General features: G+C 48.0%; 1 protein-coding gene across 8 annotated transcripts in view; it reads right to left on the bottom strand.

Moving 5' to 3' along the window:
• The window catches only part of ACACA (acetyl-CoA carboxylase alpha), a 200598-nt gene that overhangs the window by 120628 nt on the left and 57972 nt on the right, over positions 1-21998 (bottom strand). For all 8 annotated transcript variants that reach the window (XM_060268325.2, XM_060268324.2, XM_060268327.2 and 5 more), the window contains 4 exons: positions 18396-18509; positions 12212-12325; positions 10278-10367; positions 9424-9542 (listed from right to left, as the gene is read on the bottom strand). In XM_060268325.2, the coding sequence (XP_060124308.1) occupies positions 9424-9542; positions 10278-10367; positions 12212-12325; positions 18396-18509 (437 nt within the window). The remainder of the gene's footprint in view (positions 1-9423; positions 9543-10277; positions 10368-12211; positions 12326-18395; positions 18510-21998) is intronic.

The raw sequence follows: 21998 nt of genomic DNA, 5'->3' as shown, positions 1-21998 counted from the left end.
AGAGCATCGTTCATCCTCACCTTCTGCTCATGACTTTGCCCAGGAGGCCAAGCAATGCAGGAAGGGGCAGTGAGGCAGGCTGAAAACAAAGCTGCGTGACCCAGCCCCAGTTGAGGACTGTCAAACTGCACCGATTTCCACTAGGGGAAACGTTACTAATTCATGCTCCTTTCGCTTTTGCCATGGCTTGTAGCTAAACGGTGCAATTGTTATTAGTTATTACTGCTGCTATTAACTTATATTCCGCTTCGTGACAAAATGAGCTTCCAAGCAGAGTAGCAAAGTATAAAAACCAGTTACATTTCTGCTTGACAGCGCAATGCTACATAGAGGTCGACTCAAAAGAAGCGCCATCGAGTTTAATGGTGCATACTTCCAGGCAAGTAGATATATGAATAAATGCAGGCATTTTGAAAGAGAAACGGGGCTATTCACACAACCATTTGTGGGACATGCTAATACAGACTCCTCAAAATGGATTGTTGGCACAATCTTGTCTGGTGAATGCTTCCGTTTGTGGCCACAGAACAACTTTTAACTGCTTCAGGTTTGTTTTGTTTTTTAATCCAAGTCTTTGGAAGGGGGGGGGGAGAAAGTGGCTTACAAATCACTAAAAAGTAAAGACTAGACAGTTCCTGCCATTAGTCTCACAATCTAAAAAAGACATCACACAAAAGGAAAAATGGACTGGGAGGGAGGAGGAAATGTGCAAACCCAGGCTCAAGTTCTTAGCTACAAGTTCTTCTAATGACCAGCTGGGGTGGAAATGTTCAAGAGGTGGAACTGAAAGTTGCTGTGCTGGTGACCCTGCTTTCCTTCTCTTCCCTCCCCAGCTGTAGCCTGTTGGAACAGCTACTAGAGCAGGCACCCCCAAACTTCGGCCCTCCAGATGTTTTGGACTTCAATTCCCATCATCCCTGACCACTGGTCCTGTTAGCCAGGGATCATGGGAGTTGTAGGCCAAAACATCTGGAGGGCCGCAGTTTGGGGATGCCTGTACTAGAGACTCAACATTGCACTGGGGCACACTGTACCTCTCTGAATTGCACCTCAGATACATCACTGCCTTCCAGAGGTTGCTGGACTACAACTCCCATCAGCCCCAGCCACCAGGGCCAGTGGCCAGGGGTGATGGGAGTTGTAGTCCAGCAACACCCAGAGGGCGCCATTGGCAGCCGGCATGGCGTCAGTGTGTGAAGTGCCACAAGGCTGCCTCGCCTGCTAATCTGGATTTAACGCCGCTCTCCCCTTGGAAATCAATGCGAAACTCGCACACCATGACAAGGAAAGCAAACAGAACACCAACACACAAATGCAGACAACACAAACTGGAGTCAACACCACAAACACGACACAACCCTTTCCCATCATCACGTTCCAGCAATAAGGGCCCATACAAAAGGGCTGGTATTCTGGTCACCAACCACCCTGGTCATGAGTGCTATCTGGGTAAATTGCATTCTTGCTTATGTTTCAAAAGGACGAGGTTCCCACCCTCGCAGCTATATTAAGGGAGAGAGGGAGACTATCATTTGCAGCACACAAAGATGGCAAATTAAGGGTCTTTTCAGAAGAACCACTGGCGTGAAATGTGTGTGGTGGGGGGTAGATAAGGGAGCCACACCAGAGGAGCTTACGGTCTCGGAGGGGGAGCTGCTTCAAAAGTGCAGCCAGTTGTAATCGACCCTTCCAAACGCACCATCTGCAGCCAAAGCTGTCTGCCCTGAGCATGCAAGAGTGCAGAATTATACGCTGGCAGTGGAGAAGGAAAGGGGAGCCTCCGCCAACTCTCCAGTCATAAACCAACTTGGCACCAACCTAGGAAGGAAACCCCCTTCGGGTTCCAAAGGATCTGGGCCAATATTGTCAATTGGCAACTCAAAAGCAAGCCACCAAGGCTCAAAGACGAAGGGCTGTGGCTCAGTGCTAGAGCATCTGCTTGGCATGCAGAAAGTCCCATGTTCAATCCCCAGCCTCTCCAGGGTAGGGCTAGGAAATGCTCCCTGTCTGAAGTCTGAGAGAGCTGCTGCCAGTCCGAGTCAACGATAGTGAGCTAGATGGACCAAAGGTCAGGTTCAGGATAAGGCAGCTTCCTATGCCTCTATCTGAAGCATCTATCAGGGTTTGGGACTGGGGTGAGAGACCTTGGGAGCCACTACCAGTCAGAGAGAGAATACTGGGCTAGGTAAGCCACTCACACCCAATAGTTCAGGCCAGTCCTGTGCCCCTCCAGATAATATTGGACATAACTCCTCTAGCCATCGGTTATGCTTCCAGGGAGAGCAAGAGAGGGAGAGCTGCCATTGATTTCAGTTATGAGCTGCTGGACACTCAGAATCTGCACAGATGGAACTCTATATAAGCTCATTGTAAGATCTGCTAACTTTAAGAGCTTGTGCGTGAGCTTGCTTTTCCCTCCTCCCTCCTGTTCCCTTTTTCCTCGTGTGCCATGTCTTTTAAGATTGTGAGGCCAAGGGCAGTAGCAGCCTTTTAAAAAAAAACCCTCATTTCTGTAAGCCACTCAGACAGCCTTTGGGGCTAAAGCAGGCATCCCCAAACTTTGGCCCTCCAGATGTTTTGGACTACAATCCCCATCATCCCTGACCGCTTGTCCTGTTAGCTTAGGGATCATGGGAGCTGTAGGCCAAAACATCTGGAGGGCCGCAGTTTGGGGGTACCTGGGCTAAAGGGTCACAGGTGCACAAACGCTGTAAATAAATCTATGCAAACGATGCACTGGGATAGACAGGTTTTGCTATGTAGAAAGATTTGCTAATGGGTGGAAGTCACTCTGAAAGGTAATCAGGAATGGGTATAGGTGGGAGTAAATAAATACTAATAAAGGGAAGGGAAAGAAAAGGGGGAGGAGAGTGCCCTAGCTAAACAAAAATATGTGGGGAGGTGGGGGGGGAGCTGATCCTTAATCTGATTTTCTCTCTCTTTTCCGTACCAACCCACCCCCGTCTTATTTTTGCTTTTCCATTTATATCACACTGTAAACCATCTGTTATAAAAAGTACGGCAACATCTTTTGTATGTCTGGGGCAAAAAGGAGTCCAATAAATGTGTAGCAATGCCATAAAATACAGCTCTTGTCAGCAAAAATCCCTTTAAGGAAGAAGCTGAGGGCAGGAGAACGGATCTTGAGTCCTACCCCCGGTTCCTAAGTGAAACTGACCCATATGGCATAAAGAACCCAAGAGAGTTATGGGTCGTTTCCTCTGGATCCCCCTTTTCTTCCCTGCCAGCCCGAAACTCAGGTTTGCCTTGCAGAAGAGGCACCCTGGACACAAAAGGCACCTCCGGCTCAGCACGCCTAGAAAACGTTTGTTTGGAATTCCGTCCCCACTTGAGTCCGCCACTGCCGTCCAATTTGCATCCCATTATCCCGGCTGCCCCCTCCAAACGCAGCAGCCCTCTCTCGCAAGCAGGCCAGCCAAGGGAGCGGCGGCAAATTACGGCTACCTGCTGCTTAATTAACATCAAACCCACAGCACAAAACTATGGGGGATTTACAGGTGGTCCCTGGAAGCGATTGCCTCCCTGCATTCGCTGATGGTGTGTCCGCCCCCCCCCTCCCCACCACGTCCCTCCCCGGCTGCAAAGAGCAGGGACCCCAAGAGTCCTAATGATACACTCCCAAGAATCCAGGTTTCAGTGTAGCTTAAGAGCCACAAGGCACAACAGCTGATTTCGTATCAAGAGCCGAGTGATTGATGGAAGGCAGGCTGTTTTGCCAACTACTTAACTCTGCTAAGATGTTTCTACAGCGCCAGATATTTGAAACTTATGAGCAGATCCCTGCGATCGGACAGGTATAGCAAGGGCTATGTGGTGTTTGTGTTCTACTTTCCCGTTTCGCTTCATTCCAAGAAATAACAGAATCAATTATCTACAGCGCCAGTGAGAAACAGGTTCTTCCTTTTTTAAATAAAGAAGAACCACCTAACGAGGAGGGTTTTGCATTCCACAGTGAGAGCCCAGTGTTGCAAACAAATGTTCAGCCAGCGTTCTGAGAATCTCAGCATTCACTGTACAGTATTTATAAGTTTCTAGACCTTACGATTGCAAAGGTTATTGATTTTTCTTTTTAAAAGTGTGGGTATCTCAGAACCCAGAAAACCATAAAACTCTCACTGCTACCCTACTGATGAAATTATAAACAGCCATGTTTGTATATGGTGATTCTACAGCAGCAGAGGAAAGAAATTTCAAGAAGTGTTATTCATCACATTTTGAATCTGAAGGTTCCCAAGTCTTTCAGCTCCCCGCTCCCACTTTTCTCAAAAACATCAAGTGTCTAACCCTCGTGCCTGCTTGAAAATGTGCCAGTAGCATCTGCTGAAATCGCAGAAGGCAGAGAGGTGGCTAAATAAGATTTCCCATGTCCCAGCCAGCTGCATGGTCTAACAGCAGAACCCAAATCGTAAAATGTTGCAGAACTAAAATTAGGGGAAAGAAAGAGAAAACCGTGCCCCATCTGGATTATTTGTGCAGGACACAGAATTCTGCTTGCCTGGGCACAGGATTTAAACGGCAGTACATCCAACCCTGCCTTTCAATCTACTATATGGCTGCGGGTTGATGTCCAACAAAGGGGTGCATTTTCCTCATGCCTAATCAAGTTTCAATGTTAAGCAATGCTAAGTGCTTCATTCTCTAGAAAGGAAGATGCCACTGCTCCTTTTGGGAAACGCCATCTGCTCTAGAAGCTCTTCCCCTTAAAGGCCAGAGCTCAGTGGGGAGAGCATCTGCAATGCGTGCAGAAGGTCCCAGCTTCAAGCCTTGACACCTCTAGCTTGGTCTGGGAGCAAACCTTGAAATCAATGGTAGTCATTGCAGAGAGCACTGAGCTACATGGACCCATGATATGACTCGGTATAAAGCAGCTTACTTATTTAAATCAGCTCATAATTCACAGCCATGAGGACTGGGAGCCTACTTTGTTTTCAGAGGCAGGGCTGAGGCTCAGTGGCAGAGCATCTGCTTTGCATGCAGAAGGTCCTCGGTTCAATCCCTGGCATTGCCAGGCAGGGCTGCGAGAGACTCCTTGTCTGAAACTCTGGAGAGCTGCTGGCAGTCAGTGCTGGCAGTACTGAGTTAGGGAGACCAGTGGTCAGACTCTGTATAAGGCAACTTCCTACGTTTCTCAGGAATGAAGGTGATAATGATAAAATAAAAATAAAAATAAAAAATCCCTATCTCTCTTAACTCCTGCACTTGTTTTGCATTTCTTGGTTGTCCCCCAGAGGGACATAGCTCGCTGGCAAAGCACTTCTTCTTTGTGCATAAGGCCCAGGTCTTCTCCTGGAGGGACTGGGAATGTCCCTTGCCTCAAACCCTGGAGAGCCACTCTGCCAGTCAGTGTTGGTAATACTCAGCCAGAGGACTGAAAACAGAGCTCGAGCTCGACGCATAGGAAGACCTGGTCACATCAAGCTTCACTATCACAGGTAAGACAAACACCTGCGGCAGATTCTGAACCTGGAGCCAACAAATACCAGGTGGGGACCTGATGCCTGTGCTACTAGCAAGCTCTGGAACAAGGGAGAAAATTATAGGCAGCACTCTGTGCACACTACGATTCCCAGGAAGCAGCTGGATCGGGCCGTGGGCCCACCTAGGCCTGCGTCCTGTTTTCACAGCGGCGAACCCGATGCCCCATTGGCCAGCCCACAAGCAGAACTTGAGCCCAGTGCGATAGCTCACACAGAATCAGGCATCCCAAGACTCTCAGCTTTCAGCCTCGCTTCCTTTTTCTTATGATCGTGAAGGTACGCAGAGAACTTGGTGGGATGATGGCTGCCAAAATCTCACAATGCCTGCAGAAATGTAAGACTTTTAGGGGTGTGGGAGACTTGAGGGTCCTTCCCCCCTCTTGAGGCTAGAAAAAAACAGGAGGTGGGGAGAGAACTACACAAAACCAATACGATTAATGAATGCAAATCTGCTCAGTTTGCATAATTCAACGTTTCCTGTCGCAGAATTCAACTCTTTTCATTTTTAAGCACGGAATACATCCGGCTCTAACCGCTGAGTAGCCAGCCATACCAGGAAGGGCTGTAGCTGAGTGGTGGAGCATCTGCTCGGCATGCAAAAGGCATCTCCAGGTAGGGCTGGGAGAAAACCCTGCCTGAAACCCTGGAGAGCTGTTCCCAGCCGGTGCAGCCAATACTCAGCTAGATGGAGGAGCGCTTACGGAAGGGCAGTGTCCTATTTTCCGAGATGAAGGAACTGCTTGGAACAGCAAGCAGACCAGAGGGCATTCTGGAGACTTAAGGCCTGGCCCTTCAGGGTCAGGGCTGCCCTTCTGGTGACCAACACACCTAAGAATGTTAACACCCCTTTGCAGCTGGATCAGGCCAATGGCCCATCCAGTCCAGCATCCTGTTCTCGCAGTGGCCAACCAGCAAGCAGGACCTGAGCACAACCACAACAACAACAACTCTCTCAGCTTGTGATTCCCAGCAACCGGCATTCAGAAGCACACTGCTCCCATAAGTGGAGGTGCAGCCTCTTCCGCATCTCACCTTTGGCGACCTTTCCCCCCTTCCCACCTGGCAGGAGTTATGACCTCATGGCTATAGCCAATTGGTGTTGATTCTCCACTGTAGCTTTGCCCATGACATGAATGTAGTGCATTTCTAAGGCTTTCTCGAAGAGAGGGGGATTAACTGAGGAAAAGGGGATGACATCAGTGATAGGAAAGCAGGGGGAGGGGGGGAGTGGATAGCTGAAGACGGCTCCAGGATTATAGAAAAGGACCTCCAAAATAGCATGCAATTATTTGCAAATATTATCAAGTTGAAGAGAACAGATGAGACCAAATTCAATGGCCCATTTATATCATTGCTGAGAGATCTTTGTGCAGCTGGGCTTGGAGGGCTCATTCATTTCAAGCGAGCCCAGATTTTGAAGAGAGGGAGACGGGGGGAGGGGAGGGGGCGGGAAGAGCGGGAGAAGGACCCTGTTTCACGAGATGTACTGATGGATTCTCAATGAACCGAGACCGGCCCTCGCCGGCCAATCCCGCCAAACATAAAACGAGGAGGATGAAATAAAAGGCAAAGGATATTTGGGAGACAAAGGAAAAAGAAAATAACACTGCCCACCCACCCCCACCCATAAAAAGGAGGGGGGCTTGGGGGTAGTGGCTATTTTTGTGTGCATGGATCGGTTATGGATCAACAGTGGCACCTGGTGGGCAAAAAGGGATAAGGCAGGCTCATCACATCCTCTACTATCCAGTATGTTCCCAACCAGAAAGGGACTCAAATCTGCTCCATCCGCCTTCATACGGCTTCTTGGTCTTCTGGCTGTGGGTGCAAACCTTTCCTTCTTCGGTTAAAAATCAGGTGCTCTTACACCCCAAAAGCCTTTGGCTGATTAATACCCTACAGCCTTGTAAATGGGGTGTGTGTGTGTTATTGTTTTATTTTGTTTTTTGTTCTAACTATTTATTTGTACTGTTATCTTGCAAACCACCCTGAGATCTTCAGATGAAGGGTGGTATATAAATAAATTTAATAAATAAAAAGATAGGATGTGAAAAAAGAGCAACTATCTGCCCTTGGGAGGGTTTCGCAAATTTCTGCGAAAATTCTGTGGCTGCTCTTCTGAGTGCACCTCCAAACTGGAAGAGGATAAGCCTCACACAGAGAGGTAAACAGGTCACAATCAGCCAAGCCTTTTGGGTCCCTAATCAGAAACAACTGAACAATCTCTTCTCAAAGCACAAGGCACAAAACCGACCGACCTCCACTCCAGGAGTGGGTGAGGTTAAGATAAGATATATTTATTGTCGTTGTCCCCTTGCGGAAACAACAAAATTACTATTCGGGCTATACATGCGGCAGAACAAGGTGGCAGGGTGGCAGAGTGGACTGGACCAGTTCAGATAAGGGGACAATGGATAAAGTCATTTTAAAAGCCTCACTTCTGTGTAAAAATCCCCACAAGCAGACAGCTAGCCCCTCAGGGGGTAGGCTGGTCTAGAACCAATCTCTTTGGTGTACTAGTTTTTTTAGCAGCTATTCAAAAATAACATCCCGTGTTAGCAGTGTGAAGCGATACAGTTCATGTGCTCTCAGTCTTCACACAGCATTCTAGACTGTGCCTGGATATGATGCTGAGAAATGAGGAGCATTTCGCTTCCCATCCCCACCCCCAATAAAGTGAAACATGTCCAATTATTTTAATAGGGTTTTGAACGAGTGACAGGACTCTCCCCCTCTTCCTTCCCCACTGAACCCAGCTAGGAAATGTTCAGGGGGTAAGAGGAACATCAGTCCCTTCTCTCTTAGGAGTCTTTTAACTTCTTTCAAGCATCATTCCTTTGCTCTGCCTTTATGCAGAGCACATGAAGCTTTCCTTGGGACAGGGTTGGCAACTCTAGGGCTAGAGGCCAAATCCAACCCGCGGGACTTTCCCCTATGTCCCTTCCTCCTTTTTATGGCTGGAATGGGCCCTGGGCAGTGATCCTTCATCTTGCTGCGGTTTGGATGCAAGAGAGGCCTGGGAACGTGTAGAAACCTTGGGTGGAATGCAGCCTGTGGTACAAAGATTAAAAGCGGTACCCATTGCTCCGCCTACTTTCACCTCTGGCCCCGCCCACTACTAGAACCCACATGGTTGCCCATGAGGGAATGAGACCCTAGAGCTGACAATGTTTATCCTCCTTACTCCTAAAAAACTCATTGGCATCAAGTTGAAATGCCAGGATCAAACCAAAGTCTGAGAAATCATTGTGATCCCTGTTTTTTCCTTACTTCTGTCTTCACCCCAATTTTGAGAGGTGAGGGGGGGGCGCTGTACTACAATCCCTACAGACGTCTAACAGGAGAGTAGGAGAAGGAACGTTTCAGAAAACCGCTAGCTAGGAAATGGAGCAGGCTGAATGTTTATTCTGTGAAGGGCTAGCCATGTAGATATGCTGCTAGCACCAAAAGCTGCTGCACGTGGAAGGGGGTTGTGTTTGCACCAATGCGGAGAGAAAGATTGCTCCCGATATTACACAAAAATGGACCCTCGCATGAAAATATTTAGAAAAACACACTAGTACTTTAATGTATGCTGGGGAACCCTGCAGCCTCCAGGTGTTGCTGGACTCCAACTCCCACCATCCCCAGCTATCGGCCATGCTGGCTGGGGCTGATGGGAGCTGGAGTCCGCAACATGCACCTGCAGGGTCACTGGCACCCCATGGTGCCCTCCATCTTGCGAAATAGCTCATGGTTCACGTTCTTGGATTCCCTGGTGTTATAGGTGCCCCAATTTTCCAAAACGTTGGACAGTTTTTTCTAACATGTCTCAAACTCCCAATTCCCCCACCCATACACAGCGCCGCCGCCCCCAAACCCCAACCCTGAACTGCCCTCCCTCCATTCCAAATTGCCTCGGTGGTCCATGCGAGTCAGGTCTCACCTGTTTGGATGGGAAGTGGGGAGCATGAACTGGAACTCCACCACACAAGTGTTGTCTTTCAGCTGGCGGTGCTGGACGCTGTTCAGCTCGTAGGCGATGTATGCCCTTCGAACATACACCTCGGGTGGAGGGGAAGGAGGAGGAGAGGATTATCACGGAGAGTTAAAGCCTCGTGGCCATTGAAAGCAAAGTCCCTCCCCGCCTGACGGGGACCAGAACCAACCTTAAAAGTTGGATTTCTAGGGAGTTGAGCCTTGGCAATGCCATTCCCAACCGCCACAATCCCCAGCCATAACCAAGTACAGCAAAACCAGTTAAGCAAAATTAGGAAATGCATGCCTCTTATTTTACTTTTTGTGCAATAATGCAATGTGGGTCACAGAATGTAACCAGTTGCAGTAGGATTTTATTTGGAATAGAGAGATTGACACAAACACACACACACAAATCAGGGATGCAAAACCTTAGGCCCAGGATCTGAATGTGCCCCTCCAAGCCTTTCTGTATGGCCCTAGGGACTCTCCCCAGGCCACACCTCTCACCAACCCTGATTCCCACGCTACTTGAGCCCTTTTGCCTAGGTGGAATGTGCCCTTGAATAACTCCTCTTGCTTGCCTGGATGGAGGATACAGAGGGATGAGTGGGTGAGTGTAGAAACTAGCCTAGTGTAAATAGGTAAAACTGACAGTGATTGCTCTGTCCACGTTTTGCCTCGACCCAAAAGATGACACGACCCTTTCTAAAGTGCTAGATGCTGGAGTGGGCAAGGATTGAAGATCATCAAAGAGAAACGGGGGGGGGGGGACGACGACACACATTTGTTTAAATTGTTTTAAAATGAGAAGAAACCTACCTCCAAAGCAGCCATCCTCACTACCTGGTTACTGTGATAGAAGAAGTTTGGTAGTACATCGAAGATGGATGTCTCCGAAAGAATGAGTTTCTAGACATAGGGAAGGGAATCAGAGAGTAGAAGCAGATTTTTCTAAAATTTCAGACATTCATTACCCTTTCCCCCTCCCTCAAAACTAAGACAAGGTCCAACACATGGTATAGTATACCTGAAGGAGCGTCTCCACCCCCATCGTTATGCCCGGACACTGAGGTCCAGTGCCGAGGGCCTTCTGGCGGTTCCCTCGCTGCAAGAAGCCAAGTTGCAAGGAACCAGGCAGAGGGCCTTTTCGGTGGTGGCACACCCAGTGGAACACCCTCCCACCAGATGTCAAAGAGAACAACAACTACTAGACTTTTAGAAGAGAACAACAACTACTAGACTTTTATAGCATTTTAATATTCTGTTGGCAGCCGCCCAGAGTGGCTGGGGAAACCCAGCCAGATGGGCCGGGTATAAATAATGAATTATTATTATTATTATTATTATTATTATTATTATTATTATTATTGATGAGAAAGCAAGAATTTGGGTGCAAAAAGTCTCTCCTCCCCCAAACCACATGAATGGGCTTCCTGAGGCAAGATGAAGTGCTTCATTCTTTCCTCTGCAGCCATCATGGAAGTCAAATGGGCTGTGAGAATCAGGACCTTCTTCTCTTCTACAGAAATGCACTGAGTGCTTGTAGCTGCCTCCCCACTCGGCTGCCCCAATCCCGCCAGCCCCCAGGCTAGTAAAAAGCCTTGAGGGCTAGTAATTTTGGAGCAGTCATCTGCAATGCCGCTTTCCTTAGAGCAATATCTTCCAAACCAGAGTCAAATCAATCATTAAAGGCATTTGTTTCCAGGTTTCCCAAACTGTGTTTGGACTACAACTCTCATCAACCCTAGCTAAGAGGAACAGTCAGTGTCACATTTACATATAAGCTAAACAAGCTATAGCTCAGGACCCCACTCTCTTGGGGCCCCCCTAAAAATTAAAGGAGAAAAATAATGTGTTTGCATTATTAAGTTTGTTATGAATAAAAAAACATTTTCAGTTAGAGCTTAATAATTATTTCATTATTAATATACTTCTTCTTAATTGTATTTCACTACTAATATACTTCTTCTTAATTGTATTTCAGTTCAACAATTACTTTGATAAAATACATGATTTGTTATGTGCAAATGGCTCTAGATACCTATTAGGTCCATAAATTACTATATAGCATATATTCAACACAAAAAAACGGTGACAATTTGTTGTTGAGAAAGGACAGCTGGACATATAAAGGGCCCCATTACCTTCAGTAGCTTAGGGCCTCATCAAACCTAAATCCGGCCCTGGGACCAGTAGTCAGGAATGATGGAAATTATAGTCCAAAAACAGCTGGACACCCAAGTTTGGGAAACCCTGGTCCAGAGTGTTCATCCACAGATGCGCAGCCTGCCATGTCTCTGTATGATAACCAACTCAAGCCTTGGCTCCTAATCAAGCTTTATCTGCAGGACTGAGCCATTTTGCTCTTTAGGTCTGCACTGGGTACCAGTTGCATCATGCAAGTCACTCACAAGGCAAAGATGCTGCATAAAAAACCCCATGCAGTCCATCTACAGAGGAGCCTGCCTGACGCTTCTCTGTATGACTCCCTAGTCTGGACTTGCCTCCTCCCAATCACCCTTTGTTGGGGGTGGGTCATTCATTCCCATCTTCACATCAGATGGGCCTGGATCATTCAAGAGACAGCAGACTTGCCTACCCTCATAACATCTCTGCCTGAGTCTGTGTTCTGAGCCTGCCTTCTTCCAGACAGGAGCGACGCTCGAGGGGTCAGCTCCTTCGAGGATGGTCCACTCTTCCCCTACCACACTCTGAAAGCAAAACTTTTTTTACTGCAAAATTGAAGCCCGTACCTGCAAATTCTCTATACAGAACTGGTGCCCGTACATATCGATGGCCGAGAGGAAGATGGACTCCACCTGGTTATGTCGCAGCTCGTAAGAGGGCAAGTGGGAAGCGATGAGGACCTAGAGAGATAAGAAGACCAGAGGGGGGTGTTTAAAGGCTGCCCGGAAGGATAGAAAGTTGAACTTCAATCTCAGATTCAAGACCCTGTCCAGCCATGAACTTAAGGGGAACCTATTCCAAACCCAAGACAAGAGCTTCATAACTAACCGGAAGTTATGAAGACAGTGGGTACACCCCTCCCAGAAAGCTTTTTAAAGACAAGCCAGGGTGACCCTCTTGCCCTATGAGTCTGTTGCACATGCTCACACCATCTGGGCAAGTGCATCAGATCACATACAGCAGTATGTTTGGAGCTCTGGTTTCATCAGGCTTTGCGATTTTGCACTGGAAAGATGGTCAGCCTGGCCGGGCTGAGCAGGGGGAGCTGTTAATTGGAAAGCGAGGGTGACAGGCTACTGGGGGGGGGGGCGCACCATGGACTTGCTGTCAGTTTCAGCAAGTAAAAAGTAGAGTAGACTGCAGCATGTTTTTCAAGCCAGTGGTAAGAGACAGAGCAATACTCTGCAGTGAGGTTTTGTAGATTCCAGGCTGGTGGGATCTACTGCCTTTTCTTCTTTGCTTCAAAACAGAATTCCTGGATCAACCAACCATAACCAGGTGCAAAAAATAAAGAACAGGTTGCCTCTGGGCTACTGGTGGGGGAGGGAGAAATTCATTTCAGTTCACATGCAGAAAGGGACCAACTTAGTCTACGCTCTTTGAAACAATTTGCAAACCAAAGCACAGGCAGCCTTCGAAATTTTCTCTTTGCCAAATTTTGCAACACAGTTCTCCAGCCAAGCAATGTGTATGAAAAAAAGCATATACTGGGTTAAAGTGTGTGTAAAAATCCATATACAGTGGTACCTCTACTTACGAATTTAATGCGTTCCGAACACACATTTGTAAGTCGAAAAAAATTGTAAGTCGAATCCCATAGGAATGCATTGAGAGAAAAAAATTCGTAAGTCGAAGCAACCCTATCTAAAAATTCGTAAGTAGATAAAATCCTATCTAAACTGCATCCAAGATGGCAGACGAAGCTCCATTCGTAAGTAGAAACATTCGTAAGTAGAATTATTCGTAAGTAGAGGTACCACTGTAACTGTGCAAGTAACATATGGAAATGTGCATTGCGAAAATGTGTTTGTCTTAGGCAAAATATGTGTATAAGTGTATAAGAATGTGCATTTCTGGAGAAATTCTGCACTAAAATTTTGATTAAAATTTTAACAAGGACTTACTTTTAGGATGGGGGATTTGTGAATTGACGTGGAAATGTGGAGAACTGAACTTATTACTGGAAAAATTAGTAACCAAATGAGAGACACCAAAACACTGGCATATTCACGCATCTCTAAGCATGCTGAATCTAGGCATTTGTTTCCAGTACCAAGAACTAAAACTGATCTCAACAGTCCGTTCACACAAAAGGCAATTTCTGGTTAGCTCTCTTCTATTTCAGCAGCCAAATTTAAGTGGAGGAAGGAGCCGTCTTGATATCGCTATTGTTAAAAAATAAAATAACAAGCTGAAAATCAGGAAGTTTTGTAGATCTCCTGCAAATCACCCAGTAAACTAGGAACACAGGTCAAGCCATCTTAGACCTGCCCATACAGACTGGCCATACATTCCCAGCTGTACCTGGGGTGTGCCATTGGGGTCTGAACCTGGGACCTCCTACATGCAAAACAAATGCTCCACCTTTCTAAAGCAAGTTCCCAGTCCTCATGGTTCTGAATTCAGAGCTGGATTAAATAGGGGCATAGGAAGCTGCCTTATATAGGGTCAGGCCATTGCCCCTCTGTCTCTAATCTGACTGGCAGCGGCTCTCCACGATTTCAGGCAGGGATCGTTGCTTGCCTGGAGATGTCATGAGGGACTGAACCTTCTGCATGCAGAGCAGCAAGGCAGTTGCTCTGCCACTGAGCTATAGCCCTTCCCCTACCCTGCGAAGAACTCAGGTGGATACAGGCCACTGTTAGAAAGAAAGGTGAATGGATGGCTAGCTGGAAACCTAAAACAGGGGCGCTTCATGCTGCAACAACTTGTTAGTGTTCTCTCTCTCCTTCCCCTATCTGTGATAGCTAGAAATAAGAATCTCTATGGACAGAAGTGGTAAACCCCAGAGGTCTTCTTGCAGTGTTTCTGATGATCACAGAGACTTCTGTTCAGCCACCCTCAATTTGATCCAGCAAGGCATTGCTTTCTTTCAATAAAGTAATTTGATCCAGCAAGGCATGGATCCAGATCTCAGCCCCACCAATAAAAAAATAGCCTTCATTAATTGGACTACTGCAATGCGCTCTACATGGGGCTACCTTTGAAGGTGACCCGGAAACTACAACTAATTCAGAATGCAGCAGCTAGACTGGTGACTGGGAATAGCCACAGAGACCATATAACACCAGTCCTGAAAGACCTACATTGGCTCCCAGAACGTTTCTGATCACAATTCAGAGTGTTGGTGCTGACCTTTAAAGCCCTGAATGGCCTAGGTCCTGAAGGAGCATCTCCACCCCCATCGTTCAGCCCAGACATTGAGGTCCAGCTCCGAGGGCCTTCTGGCGGTTCCCTCCCTGTGAGAAGTGAGGTTACAGGGAACCAGGCAGAGGGCCTTCTCAGTAGTGGCGCCCTCCCTGTGGAACACCCTACCAAGAGATGTCAAGGAAATAAACAACTATCTGACTTTTAGAAGACATCGGAAGGTAGCCCTGTTCAGGGAAGTTTTTAATGTTTGATGTTTTATCGCTTTTTTATTATTAATATTCTCCTGGAGCCACCCAAATGGCTGGGGAAACCCAGCCAGGTGGGTGGGGAATAAATAATAAATTTATATTCCCATCCAAGCTTGGCCAGAAAAGAATCCAGCTGTTTTCGGTGGGGCCTACTCCCAGGGCAAGCCCATTTAAACTGCTTTGCAGCCTTAGCAAACCAAATTCCCCCTGCCAAGCTCTGATTTCTCACGGATTCCAAGAAAGGGCTTTCTAAAACACGAGGAATACAGGCTCTTGTTTTGGACAACGGAGCTCCAGGTGGGGGGGAGCTGCTTTACAAGCCCAAAGCCAGCAAGGGAAAAAATGACAGGGGCGGCGGCAGAGGGAAAACGCCACCGCGATGCCAACGGCAGCCTGATAAAGACATCCGCCAGAGCAGCGGCGATGGAGTCCCCAGTGTGCCACTGAGGGGTTCAGTGACTCTGAATAGTTCAAGGGCGAGGATAGCAATCCGGCGGAAGACAGAAAAGGTCACAGAGCGGCTTCAAACGCCCGCTCACTTTCAATGCTCATGCACTGGAATTAAGAGAAAGGAAAGGAAGCAGAGATTCACCTCCCTCACCTAAAAGATTTTTTTTAAAAAAGAGGAAAAAAGAGCCAGCCTCCCAGCTGGAAGACTTTTTTTGAATGGAAATTGGGGAGTGTGGAAGAAGGGAGCAAAGGAGGCGGGGGGGGAGGGGAGAGACAACCCTCCAAAGGCGGAGAATTATTGTGAGGCAATTAGATCCTGTTTGGTCTTTCCCCCCTCTCACCCACTACTTTAATTATACAGAGAAGCCACTACAGTAGTGATGGAGATGGGCTTGAGGAGAGAATTCTCCAGGTGTGCATCTGGTATTTAAATTGGAAGCCTTGGTAAGGGGGGAGGGTTGAGGGTAGGGGTGGGGTGGGGAACATAAAATAAGAGTTTTATTTCAGGCCTTTTGAAAAAAGGGAGCAAGTGATTTCCATCAGTCCCTGGAGAGATGCTCAAGAGATACCGCAGCTCCTTCATTGGCGCGACGCATATCAGTGAATTTCCTCTTTGTTCCAAGGATCCCAGGCCAAATGCAGCTTGGCTGTTTTTGTTTTCCCTTTTCAGATTTGGGTGTTGAACAGCAGCAGGCAAATGGGACACTGAGCCGGAGGAACAGGGAGGAAAGGTAGCGTGACGTCCTGTTTGCAACCACAGTCCTCACACAGGACCTGGAAAAACAGGAGTGACTCTTTCCACCTGGGGTTCCCTGCAGAGGTTGGTCTTTCCTGCCCCTCCAGATATGTGCCTGGGCAGAGCCTTGGGTGCCAAAGAGCGCAAGGCCTCCTGCCTTCTGGTTCTCAGCCATGCCGGAAAAACCCAATGCCACCAGTCCAAATCCTGATGAGAAAGGAGCTGTTTGGTTGCTGCCACTCCACTCTTGCTCTTCAAGAAACTGTAGCCTTGCAGAGTGCACAGTTATGATGCTCTTGGGAGCTGCGCTAGATGCTTTTTCTTAAGGAAGCGATGGGAGTTTGCTGTTTAACAGAATCTGGAACCAAGCGGGCAGTAATGCACTTTGCCTTCCCTCCTCCAACCCATCCCCCCCCCCAGGGATTCTTAATACACTGTCCTAAGGTGGTGGTGTCGCCTGTCGGCATCTGAGCACCTGGAAGGCTGACGACACATCCTGGCAAGTGGTGTTGCCAAGTCCCTGGCCTGGGCCCTGAGAAGTAGGTTTGGGGGCCCACCTGCAGGGATGCGGGGCAGCAGCTTTAACCTCGGGGCCACCCCCTTAGTCCCTCTCAAGGCCCAAGTCAAGGAGTTTTGCAACAGTGGAGAGATGACTGTTCACCATATTTATTTTAAAAGCTCACTTTTGAAATGCATTCGCTCACCGTTCTGGAAAACAGATGCTTCGCCCTCCCTACTTCCAATGTTTCTCCAAATATCTTGGGAGAACACCGGGGGGGGGGTTAATATTATTGCTCCAGGTTTTTCTTAGGTATTTTTTTTTTACTGCTGAGTCTTGTGGCAGCTCCATGATACCTCAAGTCCTGACCTCATTACATCACTATGAAATATTTGGGTGCTGAGAACTGGCAGCCTCACTGCACCCTCCCCCCCAACCTGGTGCCCTCCAGGTGTCCCTGGCACAATGGGGCGAGCCGCCCCTGGGCAAAGAGATCAGATAAACTGATTAACGTGCAACTTAGTTATTGATGATTTAGGCCAGGGGTCGGCAACCTAAGGCCCATGGACTACAAGCGGACCACGGGGGTTGTTTAAACGGCCCACGAGCCGCCCCCAAACCGAGCCGCCCGCTTGGTGAGTCCCCGCGGCACTGCGCTAAACCGCAGGCGCGATCCGGCCCACGGAGCGATCTGCGCGGGAGTGAACCGGCCCAGGCGAGGTAAACCTTGCCGACCCCTGATTTAAGGCAAGGGGGTGGAACTCAGGCCCAGGAGCCAGATGTGGCCCCTGGGCCTCCCCTACCTGGCCCCTGAAACTCCTTAGGGCATTGCCCCTCCCCAGCCCTGCTCTGCAGCTCCACAAAGTGCTTCTGGCTACCTAGAACCTGTCCTTGGAACTGCAAGGATGCCTCTTCCCTGCCTGGAAGGGTTGTGTGGGCGTACGTCAGCGTGCGTACCCTTCGGCAATTAATTAATTAATTAATTAATACCACTTAATGCCAAAATCAATTTCTAAGCGGTTTGCAAAATACGAAAACCAGCCAAACATTAAACAACCATAATTAAAATGCGCACTAAAAGAATCCCATTAGAAACGCCGCAGCAATAAAAAAGGGGGAACTTGGTTTGAGAGAAAGAAGGGAAATGCCGGCGTTAACCAGGTGCGTCTTCAGAAGCCAGCAAAGCAGGGAGGAAAACTCTGCTTTCTATGCCTGGAACATAGCCCTCATCCTATTCACTGGCTCTGGCCCCATGCGCTGCTGGCATGCAGCCACGCACCCCCCGAAAGCTCTTTCATGGGAGGATATAGACCCAAAGCAGATAAAGGCTCCCCCACCCCTGCTTCTGGTTATCTTGGAGATTGGGTTACTGGGAAAGGGCTCAGTGGGTAATTGGCAAGCAGAAGGTCCTAGGTTTGACCCTTGGCATCCTCAGGTGGGGCCAGGAGTATCCCCTGCCTAAAATCCTGGAGCGCCGCTGCAAGTCAGGGTAGACAATGCTGAGTTAGATTGACCAATGGTTTATACAAGGCAAGGCAGCTTCCTAGGCTCCTATAGATGCAGCAAAGAGGGTGAAAAGGGGAGTCTGATCCTGCACTGAGAAGCAAACAAGAGGCCCCACCCCCACCCACATCCAGCCCCCCAGCATGGAAAGAACAGCTTGGTACCTGACGGGCCCGTAGGGCGACCTTGGCATTGGTGGTCTTGCTGAGCTGGGTCAACTCCGTCAAGATGTTAATGAGCTCGTCCGTCAAGGTCGGATCTCGTCCGCACAGCTGGTCCTGGAGAGGAGGAGGGGAGAAATATGGGGAAAGTGATTTGCAAACGTTTTGCCCAAGTGCCGCGGACACGGAAAGAGCGGGCAAGGTTGCAAAAGGCAGGGAAAAAGTGGGGAAGGGTTCAAAAAACAACAGCAACAGACCTCAAGTGAAAGAGCTTAATGGCTGCAATGGAAGGAGCTTTCCAATCCTTCTTATGGAAATGGCCCCTTCCGTAAACACAAAAGGATACGCCCAAGCCGCTGACAGAGAACAGATCACTATTTATTTTTTTTAAAAAAGTTATTAATTAAAATATTGTATTTTTTTAACATTTATTTATTTATTGTGGTGCAGCACCATCCATAGACACAGTGCTGCTGCCTTGGAGTTTTGGGGTGGTTTTTGTTTTTGTTTTTAAAGTATTTTTTATTAAAGATTTCTTGAATTGCAAAGCTGTGTGCACTGTCTCTCGTATTTTTACATGTATCGTTTTTGCAAATCAGTTTCATTTGTTAAGACCAGGGGTCCCCAAACTAAGGCCCGGGGGCCGGATGCGGCCCAATCGCCTTCTAAATCCGGCCCGCGGATGGTCCAGGAATCAGCATGTTTTTACATGTGTCCTTAAATAAAATGTGTCCTTTTATTTAAAATGCATCTCTGGGTTATTTGTGGGACCTGCCTGGTGCTCTTACATGAGTAGAATGTGTCCTTTTATTTAAAATGCATCTCTGGGCTATTTGTGGGGCATAGGAATTCGTTCATATTTTTTTCCAAAATATAGTCTGGCCCCCCCACAAGGTCTGAGGGACAGTGGACCGGCCCCCTGCTGAAAAAGTTTGCTGACCCCTGGTTAAGACACTAAGAAGAAATGGGGGTGGTTTTTTGTAACATAAAGGTGGGTCAAAAGAAAAGACAATAAACAAATGAATAAAACATTTAGCGAAAGATCAAAACAATACGGAAGCAGAGGAGGCCTCCAGGTAAAGCTGAAACCTGGAGAGCTGCTGCCTGTCAGTGTAGGTAATACCAAACTGGATAGACCAATGGCATAAGGCAGCTTCCTATGTTGCTAAGTTCCAATGTAAAATCTGTACACTTGGGGAGACTTTGCAGGGAACATTACAGTCTTGGAACTGAGCTCTGTTCCCTGCCCAGCCTGGCCCACTCTGCAGCTTTCCTTGATGTAGGCAAAACAGCCACCGTCACACACCTAAGACAGGAGGATCAGGGGAACTCAAAGATCTGCAGAGGATGTGGGGGGGGGGAGAACATCCTCAAAATGAGGACTGAGCATGCTCAGCACCCCCGGAATGGTGGCTGGCAATGGAATGGAGTGTCCTGAAAGAGGGCAGGGAAGGGTGTGTGGAATGGAGCACCCTGGAAATGGGCCTGGCTCACACTCAGCAGGAACACTTGACATTGCAACTTTTTTTAAAAAAAAAATTAAATTGTATTTTACTTTTTTGCGGGCTTCCGTTTTCACATCTGCCTAGCATATGCTGCAGGCCACCACGACATGGGCCTATTTGCAGGCTTCCCAGAAAGGCACCTGGGCTGGCAACTGTAGGGAAGAGAAGCATCAACACTGGATTTGGGGGTGGGGTGGGGAGATGGGACCTTGTTCTGGTCCAGAGTGGGGCTCTTGTGTTATAGGGCCTGTTTCGCTATCAGGGAGGGAGACAATAAGTCCCTTTCCGTTTTTAAAAATTCCTGAACTCACACAGGTGATCCAGGTAAGGAAGGAAGGAAGGAAGGAAGGAAGGAAGGAAGGAAGGAAGGAAGGAAGGAAGGAAGGAAGGAAGGAAGGAAGGAAGGAAGGGTGTTTGGGACCAGGGAGAGAAGTTTAAAGACCCTTCCTCCTCGCAAGAAGAAATCGTCAAGCGAATGACAACAAGAAAACAAAGCAGTGTGGCGGCACTCTCATTGGCTCTGGCCTGCCCTGATTGGCAAAGGCGGCGAGCGAAAAAGCCTCAAACGGGTTCTTTGACAAGGCCTAACGCCTCCCCGGCACCCCCATGTAATTACACACTTGAGTGACTGGACTCTGAAGAAAATTGAAGGCCTGAGCTGCGAACAGCTGCCATTTTCTCTCTCCATCATGCCGGCATGATTACTTGAGAAATGAACAGCCCCGGCTCAAAGCTACTCCAGAATTCTCAGAGGAAATATGGCTCCGTGTTCAAATAATGAGATTCTTAAGGCAAGCGTTACTTACAATCACACCGCAAAAAGAGAGAGAGAAAGGAAGGATGGAGGAGGGGGGAAGGGGTTTTTTTTTGTTTTTGTTTTTATGCAAGGTATATCTTATAAATTAGTATTTAAAGAACCCGGGGACTGCCTGGGAAGCCATGTTACTTGTCAGCTGTCCTTATTAAAGAGAGAGGGAGGGAAGGGCTGTGGTTTTAAAAAAATTGAGGTTTGGCAATCGTTTTTTTTTTAATGACAAGAATCCACAAAGTCTTTAGCAAAAAAAAAAGTGGGTGGGTGAGCAAGGGGGAGATGAGGGAGTTGGGAAGGAGAACTCCATTAATTAGCATCTTCGAAAGCATGACACAGACTATGATTGATGCCATCAATCCTGGTGTTAACTCTCCCACGTGACCCATAAAAAGGCATTTTCTTCACTGAAGTGTTATTTTTAAAATGAGTCGAAAGTGCTTTCCCCTCTCCCTCCCTCAGCTCCCCTTTTTCAGGAAAGTGGGGTACAATGCCCATGTTTCAGATCTATTTTTTAAAGGTGTGGGGGGGAATGTTAGTGCCTCATCTTATAGCAAATAAATCCAAACACAGAACCTTTGGTCCTCCAGAGGTTGGTGAAGAGCAGGCATTCCCAAACTGCGGCACTCCAGATGTTTTGGCCTACAACTCCCATGATCCCTAGCTAACAGGACCAGTGGTCGGGGAAGATGGGAGTTGTAGTCCAAAACATCTGGAGGGCCAAAGTTTGGGGATGCCTGGTGAAGAGCAACTCCCCTTGGGCCATGCTTGTTGTGGCTGTCGTGAGTTATAGTTCAGCAGCCTCCGGAAGGCCCCAAGGTTTCCCACACCTGCTCTAAAGGTTCTTGCCAGTTAAGTCCTACTCAGAGTAGACCTGCTGAAATTGATGGACCTACATTGCTGATAGACTTCCATGTTGTATCCGAGTAGGATACGACCCAGAAAATATATGATGTAATTAGGGAGGCGCCACAGCTAGCGGGCAGAGCACCTGCTTGGCATGCAGAAGGTCCCAGTTTCAATCCCCGGCATCTTCAGGAAGGCCTGGGAAGGACCCCCGTCTGAAACCCTGGACAGCCACTGCCAATCAGTGTGGACGCGACTAACTTATATGGCAGAATGGTCTGGCTCAGAATACGGCAGCTTCCCATGTTCCTTCAAGCTTCCCAGCTGTGCATCGAGACCTACGGATGCCAATTTGCACTTTGGGACAATGTGTTACATTTGGTATCCGAGCCGACTGCTGTGTTTGTTAGGGAGGAGAGAAGCTGCAGAGGAGAGGCACTATCCTTC

This window comes from Zootoca vivipara, chromosome 14, assembly GCF_965207765.1.
Source record: "Zootoca vivipara chromosome 14, rZooViv2.hap1.1, whole genome shotgun sequence".
Lineage (NCBI taxonomy): Eukaryota > Metazoa > Chordata > Lepidosauria > Squamata > Lacertidae > Zootoca > Zootoca vivipara.
This window is presented reverse-complemented; position numbering and strand designations above follow the sequence as displayed.